This window comes from Nycticebus coucang, chromosome 8 (assembly GCF_027406575.1).
Source record: "Nycticebus coucang isolate mNycCou1 chromosome 8, mNycCou1.pri, whole genome shotgun sequence".
In the NCBI taxonomy this organism is placed as follows: domain Eukaryota; kingdom Metazoa; phylum Chordata; class Mammalia; order Primates; family Lorisidae; genus Nycticebus; species Nycticebus coucang.
The window spans coordinates 24498415-24512469 of record NC_069787.1 but is presented as its reverse complement, the minus strand read 5'-3'; the positions used below and the strand labels follow the sequence as shown (position 1 = coordinate 24512469).

The window sequence follows — 14055 nt, the reverse complement described above, 5'->3', positions numbered from 1 at the left end:
TTTCTTAGAAACCCAAAGGAATCTTCTATAGCTGTAATGAACATCAAAGTAGTTCTGGTTTCCAGTTGCTTCTGCATATCTTTGCTATCAAGAAAACATTACTTGGGTGGCGCCTGTGGCTCAGTTGGTAGGGCACCGGTCCCATATACCGAGGGTGGCGGGTTCAAACCCAGCCCCGGCCAAATTGCAACAAAAAAATAGCCAGGAGTTGTGGCAGGTGCCTGTAGTCCCAGCTGCTCGGGAGGCTGAAGCAAGAGAATCGCCTAAGCCCAGGAGTTGGAGGTTGCTGTGAGCTGTGACATCACGGCACTCTACCAAGGGCCATAAAGTGAGACTTTGTCTCTACAAAAAAAAAGAAAAAGAAAAGAAAACATTACTTTTTTTTTTTTTTTTTTTTTAATTGAAACAGTCTCACTATGTCACCCTCGGTAGTGTGCAGTGGCGTCACAGCTCACAGCAACCTTGGGCTTCAGTGATTCTCTTGCCTCAGCCTCCTGAGCAGCTGGGACTAAGGGTGCCTGCCACAACGCCTGGCTATTTTTTTGTTGTAGTTGTCGTTGTTTAGCAGGCCCGGGCTGGGGTCAAACCCGTCAGCCTCGGTGTACGTGGCCGGTGCCCTACTCACGGGTGCCAAGCCAAGTGAGCCAAGAAAACATTTCATCTTTATTTTGTTCCTGTCTTTTGGCAGGACGGTTTTCTCATTTTTAGGTTTAAATGCTAATTGAGAAAAGATTGCTGCTTTCACTTTCAATTAACCTTAGAATATTTGTTCTCATGTAAGCAACATTTACTTTCATTGTTTTCAAAATTTGTTGTAGATCTTATGCTGGATTTTATGAGAGCATAAGTAAAAATAGTATTGATGCTAAGAATATGAGAACCAAGTGTAGTTTATCCAGTTAGAAAATAAACTATGATTTTGTAAAGCATATACATGTCATACAGTGGAAAGGATGTGGGATTTGAAGTTAGAGAAACTGGGTTTGAGTCCTGGGACTGTATTACCAGCTGCTTTTTACCTTGTTGGGTAGAATATACTGTGTTGAACTGTCTTTAAAAAATAAAGAACTTTGTCAATGTTAATTATTTGAGGATTTGTAATTCTCTTCATTAAGAACAATACTGTGTCGGCAACTATTGAAGTCTGAAGATTTGTATTTGTACTTTTTAGCTGAATTTGTCATAACTGTTGCTTATTAACTTTGCCAGTTTGTAATTCTGATGAGTGCTAATAGTTACATGAGCTCAAAACTTTTTATATTTATACAATGTTTTTAGTTCCATCTTTTGTCAGTTTTGTTTTTGCTTTGATCAAATGAAAATTGAAATAATGGTGAAAGTAAAAAAAAAAAAAAAGAAAGAAAGAATGGTGAAAGTATTTGGTAAAGTTGACAAGTTCTTGCCAAAAAATTGAATGTTTTAAATTTCATTAAATGTATGGGTTCATTAAAATTTTAATCATGGAGCAGAGCCATATTTAAGATACTTCTTCATTGGAATCATTTGTTTTAGTCTATGCATAAGATAATTATTTGTAGGTGCTTTTTTTTTTGAGACAGAGTCTCACTATGTCACCTTGGTAGAGTGCCATAGTGTCACAGCTCACAGCAACCTCAAACTTTTGGGGTTAAGAGATCTCTTGCCTTAGCCTCCCCAGTAGCTGGGACTACAGGCACCTGCCACAATGCCTGGCTTCTTTTTTTGAGACAGAGCCTCAAGCTGTTGCTCTGGATAGTAGAGCACAGCAATCTCCAACTCCTGGACTCAAGCGATTTTCCTGCCTCTGCATCCCAAGTAGCTGGGACTACAGGCACCTGCCACAACGCCCGGCTATTTTTTGGTTGCAGCCGTCATTGTTTGGTGGGCCTGGGCTGGATTCTAACCCACCAGCTCAGGTGTATGTGTCTGGTGCCTTAGCCGCTTGAGCCACAGGTGCCGAGCCTTATTTGTAGTTTTGTTTGAACACTGTAGAAGTATTTTTTGTGTACGGTAGAATGTTTAAGGAAAAGTTTCTGTATTAAACTCTAACTTGATTATCATTTGTATTGCTTGTCTTACAAATTTACAATTGAATTATCAAGATTTAGAAGATTAATTTTTTTCTCAGTCTTGAAACTTTCTTTTAATGTTGGTGTTCTTACTTTTAAATAAAAAGACAGGTGTCCTTATTGTCCTATTTTTTTTTGTAGAGACAGAGTTTCACTTTATGGCCCTCGGTAGAGTGCCGTGGCCTCACACAGCTCACAGCAACCTCCAACTCCTGGGCTTAAGCGATTCTCTTGCCTCAGCCTCCTGAGTAGCTGGGACTACAGGCGTCCGCCACAACGCCCTGCTATTTTTTGGTTGCAGTTTGGCCGGGGCTGGGTTTGAACCCGTTACCCTCGGTATATGGGGCCTGCGCCTTACCAACTGAGCCACAGGCGCCGCCCTTATTGCCCTATTTTTAAATGACTCATCTGTTCATTTCCCTATTATAGCATTTTCTTTTGTAGCTTAACATATGGGTGACTAACTAGATAAAGCTTTAGCAAAAGAAAGAATGTTCCTACTTTTTGGTGGTTAATGACTTCAAACTGTAAAATTGTATTCTTTTGCAGTATCCCTTTTACTATTCAGCGACTATGTGAATTGCTGACAGATCCAAGGAGAAACTATACAGGAACAGACAAATTCCTCAGAGGAGTAGAAAAGGTATTTATTTTTATTATTAATGGAATTATGGTTAAATTATAGCAAAATAGATTTCAGGGAGGAACATTGAATTAGATCTATTTTAGGCAGCTTTTGTTGAAATAGGTTTTCCAGCCTACTTTTAGTTTTTCCTAAGTTGTTTTCCAAGTTATGTTCTGTGTTTCAGATAGAGATTTAATGAGAGGTGGCAGAGGAGGGCTTGTGTGATGATCATTTAAGTTTAGGTGTAAAGCAGCTTATTATTTGTTGGAAATTTATTATATATGTGAACATATTAAAAGTTCTGAGAAGTTCTACAATTGATATTTTAAGTTCAATAGGGTGTTTTATAAACTTAATTACCCATAGAGTATAGACAGGCAACTTTGGAAACTTGAGAATACAAACCTTTAAATTAGGTATTGGATAGAAAGACGCAGGTCAAGTTTTGGGATAAACACTTAGGTATTTTTTGTTGTTTGTTTTTGCTTTTTTGTGGGTGAGTGGGGATGTTAGTAATAAGAGAAAGGCATCATTGACAAAACAACGTGATGATTCAATGTATTTGAGGGAATGGAAGAAATTGACTTGTCTGGAGTGAAAAGAGAATGAAGGAGCCATGGGAGAACCAAGGTTAGACTTAGGTTTACTAATTCTCAGTTGATGATTGATGTCAGTATTTATTTTCCAGATATGAGGCTTTTAATCATTACATTTTAGAGCTCTTTGTATACAGAGACAATACGTCACAGTAGTTGTACTAAGAACCCTTGTCTTCACATCAGGGCTGCAGTGCTTCATAGTTATGTGACTGTGGGCCAGTTATTTAGCCTAAGTCTCATTTTCCTCTTTTCTAAAATGCGGGAAATAATAGGGCTGTTAGTGGGATTCCATGAACACTGCCTATTAATGAAGTAATTGTTGCTAGGACGATTAAAAGTATATTACAGGAAAGGCTTGAGCCTCTTTCTTTGGGATATCTTATGCTACCTTAGCAGCCCTGGATTGGGTATTGCTTTATGAGGAAAATCATTACACTTGGCCCAAATATTTTGGTATTTAAACGTCTTTGGGTGATTCCATCTAAAAGAAGAGACCATGATTCTATATTATTATATATACATGATATTGGAGCTACAGAATAAGTAGATTAGGGTAGAAAAATAAAGATTAGTTAGAAAAAAAATGTTAGTGGTTTAGTAGCTTATTTTTTTCTGGTCCTTTGTTGTTACTGTTTTTGTTTTATCAGTTGTCATTTTTAACCATTTTCCTTTATTAGCAAAACTGGATAAATGGAAAGAACCCACAAGGGGGATTTTGAGAAATTAAAAACAAATAATTAAATTTTATGCAATAGTGCTTTTTTTAAAAAATCAAGACAAAACTTGCCTTTGTATTACTTTTCCTTATAGTTAATCACCAGTATTTGTTATTGCAGAATGTGATGGTTGTTAGCTGTGTTTATCCTTCTTCAGAGTAAGTATAGAAATTTTTTCTATTTCCAGGGTGGTATTCTAATTACTACATTATTTAAACATTATTCTTTTAAAATACGATTACATTTATTTTACAGGTAATTGCAGTGGCATTTATAAATCCTTAATGAACCTACCATCTATTTCCCAATTCCCAAAGTAGAATCTTTTTTTTTTTTATACATTAGCCCATTTAATTATCACAACTATATGATGTATTTATTTTTGTTTTGTTTTGAAAATATAGAGTATGGGGCAGTGCCTGTGGCTCAAAGGGGTAGGGCGCTGGCCACATATGCCGGAGGTGGCGGGTTCAAACCCAGCCCTGGCCAAAAACTGCAAAAAAAAGAAAAGAAAATGTAGAATAGCAAAAAAACTTCTTTTTCTGTTTGCCTAGCCAAAGTAGAATCGTACCAATAACATTACCTGTGTTTTTCTAGAAAAGAGATTTGGATTGGTAACATACTGTAATACCAATATTGTTGGATTTATGTACTGCCATGGCACTCAAAAGTCCTGAGATGCCATCCTGGATGCCTTTCTGGGGCATCTGTAGGGAATATTTTCCTAGGTTTAAAATAGCTTCTTGATGGCATTCCTCTTCATGATAGAAGAGTACCTTATTGTCAAGATTCAGATACAGCAAAGTAAGAACTCAATTTTGGGCACTGTTTCTTAGTCTTAATACTACTGAAAATAATTCCTTCTTGTGTGTGGAGATCCTAGGTATTATAAAGGTTTAACAGTGTCCCTGGCCTCTCCCCACTGATGCCAGTAGAGTTACATGCCTCCAAGTATCTGTAGGCATTGCCAAATGTTCTCTGGGATATGAAGGGCAGGCAGGGAGAAGGGGTTGTCCTCTGTCAAGATCCATTGATTTAGGGTTACGTTGCTTCTCCTTTCGTAAGAAAGCAACAACAGTGAATTTGTTTCTAGAACTTTCTCAAGAATATATTTGTATTAGTAAATGAGATACTAAAAATAATATTTCTTGACATTATAGATAAACTTTTTTAAAAATACATGATTTAAAAAAGAATTGTTGGCTGGGTGCGGTGGCTCATGCCTATAATCCTAGCACTCTGGGAGGCCGAGGTGAATTGTGTGAGCGTAGGAATTTGAGACCAACCCTGTCTCTAAAATAGCCAGGTGTTGTGGCAGGTGCCTGTAGTCCCAGCTACTTGGGAGACTGAGGCAGGACAGTTGCTTGAACCCAAGAGACTGATGTTGGCTGTGAGCTATGATGCCACAGCACTCTCCCAAGGGTGACAAAATAAGACTCTGTTTAAAAAAATTTTTTTTTCTTTTTATTATGTGCTATGATGTTTTGCTAGTGAATGTGAGGTATTTTGGTAGAGATTGTAAAGTGCAGTCAAGTCATGTTGATGGAAAGACTTTTTTCTTATAGTGTGTTTATGTTAATAGTAGTTTTTGTTTTGAATCTGTGAAGTAACATCTTACAAAGTATCTTTTAGACCCATGATTCTTACCAGAATTAAAGAATTAAACCACTCACGAGTGTATTTTCTTTTCTTTTTATAGGAAAAACAGTTCTAATAGTTTAAATCGAATGAATGGTGTTATGTTTCCTGGCAGTTCACCAAGCTACACTGAGAGGTGAAGTTATTGATTCTTAATATCCAGTTGTCGTTGTTTAGCTGGCCTGGACTGGGTTCTAACCTGCCAGCTTTGGTGTTATGTGGCTGGCGCCGTAACCACTGTGCTATGGGCACCGAGCCAGATTCTTAATATCCAAAGAGTGTGCATTTTCCTGATCTTGAGTAGCAGGCTTAATGTACTTTCTAAATACTGTGCATTTATGGAAGATAAAAGGTATACCACACAATTAAGTTGTAAGGTATGGATCTGAAAACAAATACAGGGAATACTTAATGTGACATGTTCATATAAACATACTATGGGACATATGATGACTTTTTACAAAGGTGGAAAATGATGTTCATTTATTTTATTATAGGTCTAATATAAATGGGCCTGGAACACCCAGGCCACTTAACAGACCAAAGGTTTGTTTGTCAGCCCCCATGACAACAAATGGTTTACCTGAGAGCACAGACAGCAAAGAGTCAAACTTACAGCCAAATGAAGAGAAAAATCACAGGTTTGTATGTGTTTTATATTAAAAAACAACAACAACAAAAAAAGTTTTCATAAAAAGTTAACATGTGTCTATTATTATTATTAATTTTTTTTTTTGCAGTTTTTGGCCGGGGCTGGGTTTGAAACTGCCACCTCTGGCATCTGGGGCTGGCACCCTACTCCTTTGAGCCACAGGCACTGCCGGTGTCAATGATTTTTAACATTCATTATTTATTGTAGATATAAATGAGATACTAAAATAATGTTTCTTGACATACCATAGATAAACTATTTTTAAGAGATATATGATTAAAAAAAGAAAAGTTTATCATAGATAAACTTTTGAAAAAATATGATTTTTAAAGGATAGGATATTTATAATATACTATCCTGAGAGATAGAACAAGGTTTTTATGTGGTCTGTAGGGACTGTAGCTTCTGTTTACAGCTTTAGCAGAGGATGGATGTAGAACAGACTTTAAAATCTGCTAATCTAGAAAGATTGTTTAAATAGGATTTAAAGAACCTAAAGGAATTGTGGTATTTTTAAATTTATTTGTGAGTTACTTAAAAGAGAGAAGATTTTTATAAGTGATTTGAGATTTGGGAATAGTTTCTCATTGTAGTTAGAAAAAAACCCTTTTATTCCAAATTTTCACTTTTTAAAAACTACTTTTTGCATTGCCTTTATTTTCTTTGCTGTCAAAATATACTTTGGGCGGCACCTGTGGCTCAAAGGAGTAGGGTGCCGGCCCCATATGCCGGAGGTGGTGGGTTCAAACCCAGCCCTGGCCATAAACTGCAAAAAAAAAATTTGCTAGTCGACATACAGGTTTATCAGACTTCACCTCTGTAGACCTTGAATTTTGCACAGAATAAGTCAGGGTACTGATGTCTTAGCTGGGAACATGGAGAAAGAATGAAGTTTATATCAAGATAACTGGCAAGCAACTTCATTTGCTTTCTAACCTGTGTCATTTGCTGAGGATAGAGTCAGAAATCCTCCCTGTTCTTCCTTCTCAAGAATGGCTAAGTAGGCCAGGCGTGGTGGCTCACACCTGTAGTCCCAGCACTGTGGGAGGCCAAGGCGGGTGGATTGCCTGAGCTCTGAGGTTGGAGACGGTATGCCAGTATGCGCAGGAGTGAGCCAGTGAAACCCCGTCTGTACTAACATCAAAACAGCCGGACGTTGTGGTGGGCGTCTGTAATCCCAGCTACTGGGGAGGCAAAGGGAAAGAGAATTGCCAAAGGAAGAACAGTAAAAAAAAAAAAAAAAAAACTTCAAACGAAGAATGAACAAGCAAGCTGGAAAAAAAAAAAAAAAAGAATGGCTAAGTAGAAAATGTGTTTGTATTAAGTCATCGACAGCTCCAGCGAGACAATTCTTAGTTCTTGTCTGCTTTGGTTTATTCCACAAGTTCTGTATTCTGTGTGTTCATTTCATTTTGTGCCATGATTTTGCTTTTTTGGTTTTTAATTATATACTAAAGTATAAAGCATTAAAACAATGGCAAAGGTATATTCCACCTCCTCTCTAGTCTTTTTTTTTTTTTTTTTAAACCATTTGACACATTCCTCTCTAGTCTTTCTCTTACCCCATTTTATTCCAAATTTTCTATATCAATAAGAGGACTTAAAAGACTATGTTTACATGAAAAACTTGTAGTTTTCTTACTGGAGAATATTCAAATTAACTGTAGAATTGCACAGAAATGTCAGTGTAACCTGCGACTAGGTCCTACTTGGAAAACAGTTTAGTTTGTCTTAAAATTGTTCTCTTGTGTTTTTCTTTGATCATAGATGTCATAATTTGACACTAAAATAGAATTTTAGAAGTATTATACCTTAAAATGAAAATGTAGAAGATGAGGCAATGTTATTAATGATACTTTAAAAAACATTTACAGTGACTTTTCGACATCTGAATCAGAAGTTTCCTCATTGAGCCCTATAAAAAATAAACATCCAGATGAAGATGCTGTGGAAGCTGAGGGGCATGAGGTAAAAAGACTCAGATTTGACAAAGAAAGTGAAGTCAGAGAAATGGCCAGTCAAACAACTGCCGGGGAAAGTTCCTCAGTTACGGTAGAAGAAACAGAAACATCATCTTCATCTCAGGATAAAGACAAAGAAAGTAGTTGTACCAGACAGCGTTGTACAGAAGACGATGAAGAAGAGGATGAAGACGAAGAAGAAGGTATTTAGAGACCATCTGTAAAAGGGTGGAGTAAGGAGATCCTCAAATTCTTGTACTTCATTTTTTTCGTGAAAGAATTTAACATAATGGAGCTTATAATGCTGATGTTGGGCTTTTCTCCCACCTGTATGTAGTTGCTGCAGAATTTCAGGGGATATGATTTGAACTATAGAATATCAGAATTCATGAAACTTAACTGTGGCGGTATTTTGAAAATAAAATTTAACTACAACAACATTTGCTTATTTTTAGAGTCTTTTATGACATCAAGAGAAATGATTCCTGAAAGAAAAAATCAAGAAAAAGAGTCTGATGATGCCTTAACTGTGAATGAAGAGACTTCTGAGGAAAATAATCAAACGGAGGAATCTGATCTGTCTGAAGCTGAGAAAGATTTACTACATTCTGAAGGTAGTGAAAACACAGGCCCTGTAAGTAGTAGTTCTTCTGACTGCCATGAAACAGAAGAATTAATAGGATCCAATTCCAGTAAAACTGGAGAGATTTTTTCAGAATCATCCATCGAAAATGATGATGAAGCTACAGAAGTCACAGATGAACCAATGGAACAAGACTAACTATTTAGAAACATTTTAGATGCAGTATTTTACATACAGTTCTGGTTTTAACACTGTATAAAACTTTTCTGTAAAAGTGGACCTTAGTTTTACAAGAGAAGCAGGGTGTAAAATAAAGAGTTGGACATGTAAGAACTGTGAATATCAGCTCCTCTGGGTCCTGCTTACCGCTGACTTCTTTTTGGTTTGGTCAAATCAGTGGTTTGTGTATAGATTTTTTTTTTTTTAATTTAGAATTAAAGTTTTTAAACTGGAAAGTAATAATTATAATTTTGAAAATTTTTTGGGATTATCACATTTAGTTTAAACATATGCAAGAAAACTTTTTTGTCTTGTCTCTTTCTGACAGCTCTAGCAATTTTCATATTTCAGTCATAGTTTCAGCATTTTAACATGTGAATTATAGGGTTTCATGCTGGTTTCCAGATTTTATTGTTTGTGTACAAGGGAACTTTACGTCATATATACATATATATATAATATTCTAAGGGGGGAAATGTTATATTTTTCTGTTTCTATAAGAGATGAATACAATGGATACTTTTTCTATTGGTAATGATTAAGTTCACCTCTTTCAGAAGACATTTTCTTTCTCTTCTGAGTAATTGAAATAAAATCTGGCCCTAGTGAAACCCTGGAAATCTTAAGTCTGTTGAAATACCAGGTTAAACACATTCCAAGAGATCTGTTCAAACTGAAATTCTTTTGTATAACTTCTGAGGTGCCTGAGAAAAAAGACTTCATTATTTATGAGAAAACGTGCTTTATCTTGGAAATTGTGTTCAAACATTAGCTTATTATTTTGTAGAATGAATGCTTATGAAGCTGATATGAGACCATCTCAGAAGAACCTTGCCGGTTCCTTGACTTTTTGCTTGCTTTTCTGAACATTGTGAATATTACACATTTTTTTCTAAATTATTCTAGCGTATGCAAATGTCAATGGTATGAAACACCAGTCTACTGGAAGAATTAATATATTACTTTAGTAATGTACCTGAGCTAAATGACTGAAGCTTTAGGGGTGCATAGAAACCACCATAATTTGTATAACATTTTGAAGTGAATTAAATATTTTTGAACATGCTTCTTCGACAGCCAGTGTTATATTTTTCAGATCAACACAAAGCACAATGGTTACTCTAAACTCAATATTTTCAAATCCACATATTTAAAGTCATGCAAGCTGCAACTTCCCTGTCAAAATTACTGGCTGCCAAATTTATACCTGTTTCTTCAGCTGTACCTTTTGATATTTAGAATTTTTAAATTTCTGTAAGGTAGATTTTGTAGAATGTAATGTGTTCGCTGCCTTTGTGAAGCGGTATATAATTGTATAATTTCTGTGTGTAAACTGAATGCTTGGGCTTTCAATACAGTATTCATATAAAGCAATAAATATTAATGTTATGAAATATTTGAGTACATTTTTATCAAAATATAAAAGAATCCCTTTTTAGTTTCAGATACCTGAAGTACACAGATGAATTTATAAAACTGATGCAAACAGTTTCTGACACTGTATCATATGCTTCTGGGTGTGGGGGTGGGCAACCACAAGTTTTGCATTTTGACTACTTAAATTACTATGACTAAAAACACCTAAATGATTTGGCTCCGTGTTTATGTTTGCAGGGTTAATATACTACTTACTGACTGTCAGGTTCACAGTAGGTAGATGATATATTTATGAATGAATATGTCTTAATAGTTGGGATAAAAACTAAAAATTGATTTACTATATCCAAGAGGGGAGAGAAATCAAATATTGCAAATTTTTGAATTTTTTTTTTTTTTGGCAAAATAAAAAAAGTAAAAATGAAGCGATTTTTAAATGTGACATTTATTTGTAGTGTCCTATTTTACTTTGTTGAGGGATGTTCTGCCAATGAGAACAGATTTTAAACATTTTAAGTTTAGAAACTGAAATTTTCTTTAGAATATTTATGAAATTATTGTCAATAAACCTATTTAAGATCCTGTGACTTTTTGATATTTTTTGTTTTAATTGTAGTGCCATGGACCATTTGTAGACAAATCAGTTTACTTGTTTTGGTTTTTAAGTTAAAGTCTTAGTTTAGCATCATGACTTTTAAGGTCTGTGGATTTATTTGTAAACTTGCAATTGCTATTTTTGCAAGGGCAAATCTATTTCTTTATTAAATAAAGTACAATAATGGTGAATATACCAAAATGACATCACTTAACTCTATGAGAGACCTACATTTTAATCTATAGTTTATTAGTTTTAATATTTATTAGATATTCATATGTTGATCATAGATCAAACTTGTTGCTGTTTATACAGATAATTGTAGAGTGCTCATGGAATATCTTTAGGGTAGGTGGAATACTGTAGTTAAATTGGGAAGCCTTGTTCAGCTGGGTTTAGATAATGCCATTCGGAAGTAAATTACCACAAATATGCAAAGGTACACTTAACAAGGACTTTGGTTAATGAAGATGTCTGTTTAATAGTAAATGATTTGTGATCTTTTAAAAGGCTAATTTTAGGTATGCTTTACTAACACACATCAAGCGACGTCCTGTTAAAAAATCATTTAAGAATCAAGACCTCGATGATTAAAGATACTTTGGTTTTAACCTTGAGCAGATTGCTTACCCGTTAACTCTAGACTGTAACCCAACATGTAAAAAGAATTGGAAGATGCTGATGAGGAAATTGAGAATATATGTAATATTTTTTTTAGCACTTTTCCCTTTTAAAAATGAAAACATTATCGTCGTGAATTTGTAAAAAAAATTTATCTTTCAGTCTGAAAATGTAGCAGACCAGAAGTAAGTAGTGAAAATGTCACGCTTTGAATGTTGATTATTAGATCAGTTTAATCTGCTTAGGGTTGATTGTAACTACACCTTTCAAAAGTGTTTCTGGAGCAGTGGGATTGCTGCGTAGGGAGCCATAACCCTCTGGCTGGGAAAAGGCACCTCAAAAATCCTGGGCCAGCAGATGTGGCCTGTTAAAATTGAAGTTTAGAGTATTTTATTTTGCTGGTGTAGATAGGCATGTATTTATGCATTTTTGCATTTGTAAAATCAGCAATTTTTCAAATAATGTAAATGTAATATACTAGTTTACTTATAAAGGTACTTGGGCAGAATCTAAAGCTGCTATAATGTTTGATTATGAAAAATGTAACTTGTGGTAAGGATGAAAATGCAACTTGTAGAACCAAAGGAAATAAAAATTTTGGTAGTGTTTCCAATTGTCTTCTGAACAGGAGTTTCTTGAATACATTGGTTTTGATAAGATGAAGGTCAGTTCTCTTGAGATTTGTGCTAATCATAAAATGGATGAATGCAAAAAACACCTTGTAATTTCATATGGAATCATTAAAATTAGGTTTACTGGGTTATTGGCCTAATAAGAATGATAGTATGTATTGGTTAGAATACATCTACTATTTCACATTAAAAAAATGATCAGTACACTTCAGAATTTTATTTCAACTTGGAGCCTAGATTACTTTGCCAAATAAATGTATTATTTTCATAATGCAATAAAATATAAATTAGAAGAATTATCTTCATGTGTGGAATTACTTTATTTGCCATAATGGTTCACCCTCTCTCCCTGCCTACCTCAGAAAGCAAGGATCCCCTAGCATTTTCAGATCTACACGGAGGAAACAATGGGTGGCTTTATTGGGCTATTTCCTAAGAGGTAATGGAGTGTTAGAGCAGGGAGGCTGAGTTGAGTTGTGGTTCTTTGCCGAGCACCTCAAGACTGATTTCTGACAAAAATCTGAAGTTTAGACTTAAGTAAAAATTTCTCCATTGGTGTAATTGGGCACTAGCCTTCATGGCACAGTCTATGGTATTTGTGTTAGAATTATTTTAGAAATCCTTCTTTCAGACAACTGCATGGTAAGAAATGTAGAATTACCCAAAGTGAAGAGGAGGATTGCGTCTTCAAATCTAGATTCCTGTGTCTTTGTTCATGTTATTGGCTCTAAACTTGGAGGAGATGGAGTGCTTGTCAGCTTCTTTCTGACCTTATTATTTTTGAGTTTCAGCCTCTCATTCTTGTTTATCTCTGTGGCTTTTCTCTACTGAATTTTATTTACTAAATAGTATAATGAATACAGTTTTGGGCTAAACATAGGAAGACTGGTTCTCGTTCTGGAAATAATAACGTGATCTCTGGCTACTTTTTCTTTTTTTTTTTTTGTAGAGACAGAGTCTCACTGTACCGCCCTCAGTTGGAGTGCCGTGGCGTCACACGGCTCACAGCAACCTCTTAACTCTTGGGCTTACGCGATTCTCCTGCCTCAGCCTCCCGAGCAGCTGGGACTACAGGCGCCCGCCACAACGCCCAGCTATTTTTTGGTTGCAGTTTTGGCCGGGGCTGGGTTTGAACCCGCCACTCTCAGCATATGGGGATGGCGCCCTACTCACTGAGCCACAGGCGCCGCCCCTCTGGCTACTTTTTCTAAAATGAAGAGTATAACTACTCCCTTCTAGCAGTTTTAGATCAGTGTATTTTATTTATTTATTTGAGACAAAATCTCAGTCATCCCAGTAGAGTGCTGTGGCATAGCTCACAGCATCCTCAAGCTCCTGGGTTCGAGTAGTCCTTTTGCCTCAGCCTCCCATGTAGCTGGAACTGTAGGCACCTGTCACAAGGCCTAGCTACTTTTTCTATTGTTAGTAGGGATGGAGTTTCGCTCTTAGGCTGGTCTCAGGCGACCAGCCATCTGAGCCTCCCAAAGTTGCTAGGATTACAGGCATGAGCCACCGTGCCCGGCCTAGAACAGTAATTTTAGTTTAAAATTTAGCAATGGAGTTTGTGGTTGTTGGGTTTACTTGTAAAGTTTCAGGGTCTTTCTTCCTCCAAATAATGCATTTTTTAAAACTAACATACAAAAATGTTGGCAATCCCTATTTACTGGTCTGTAAGCACTACTGTTTAGCTCACCTTTGTAACCTCACAGGCTAGCTAGCCTCTTACTTGGCAAGTGGTAACAAAATTGAATGCAAGTGGGCTGCATGGTTAGTGATTACAAAATCCCCT

At 36.0% G+C, this 14055-nt stretch overlaps 1 protein-coding gene across 4 annotated transcripts in view; it reads left to right on the top strand.

The window, feature by feature from the left end:
- The window catches only part of PPP4R2 (protein phosphatase 4 regulatory subunit 2), a 59542-nt gene extending 46983 nt beyond the window's left edge, over window positions 1–12559 (top strand). For 2 of the 4 annotated variants that reach the window (XM_053599052.1, XM_053599054.1), the window contains 6 exons: window positions 2598–2691; window positions 4109–4146; window positions 5688–5762; window positions 6124–6267; window positions 8153–8442; window positions 8695–12559. In XM_053599052.1, coding sequence (XP_053455027.1) covers window positions 2598–2691; window positions 4109–4146; window positions 5688–5762; window positions 6124–6267; window positions 8153–8442; window positions 8695–9020 — 967 coding nt within the window. In that variant the 3' untranslated portion in view covers window positions 9021–12559. Of the gene's footprint in view, window positions 1–2597; window positions 2692–4082; window positions 4147–5687; window positions 5763–6123; window positions 6268–8152; window positions 8443–8694 lie in introns of those variants that run through there. The other 2 variants (XM_053599053.1, XM_053599055.1) reach the window with 2 other exon arrangements.
- Window positions 12560–14055: the final 1496 nt, after the last annotated feature.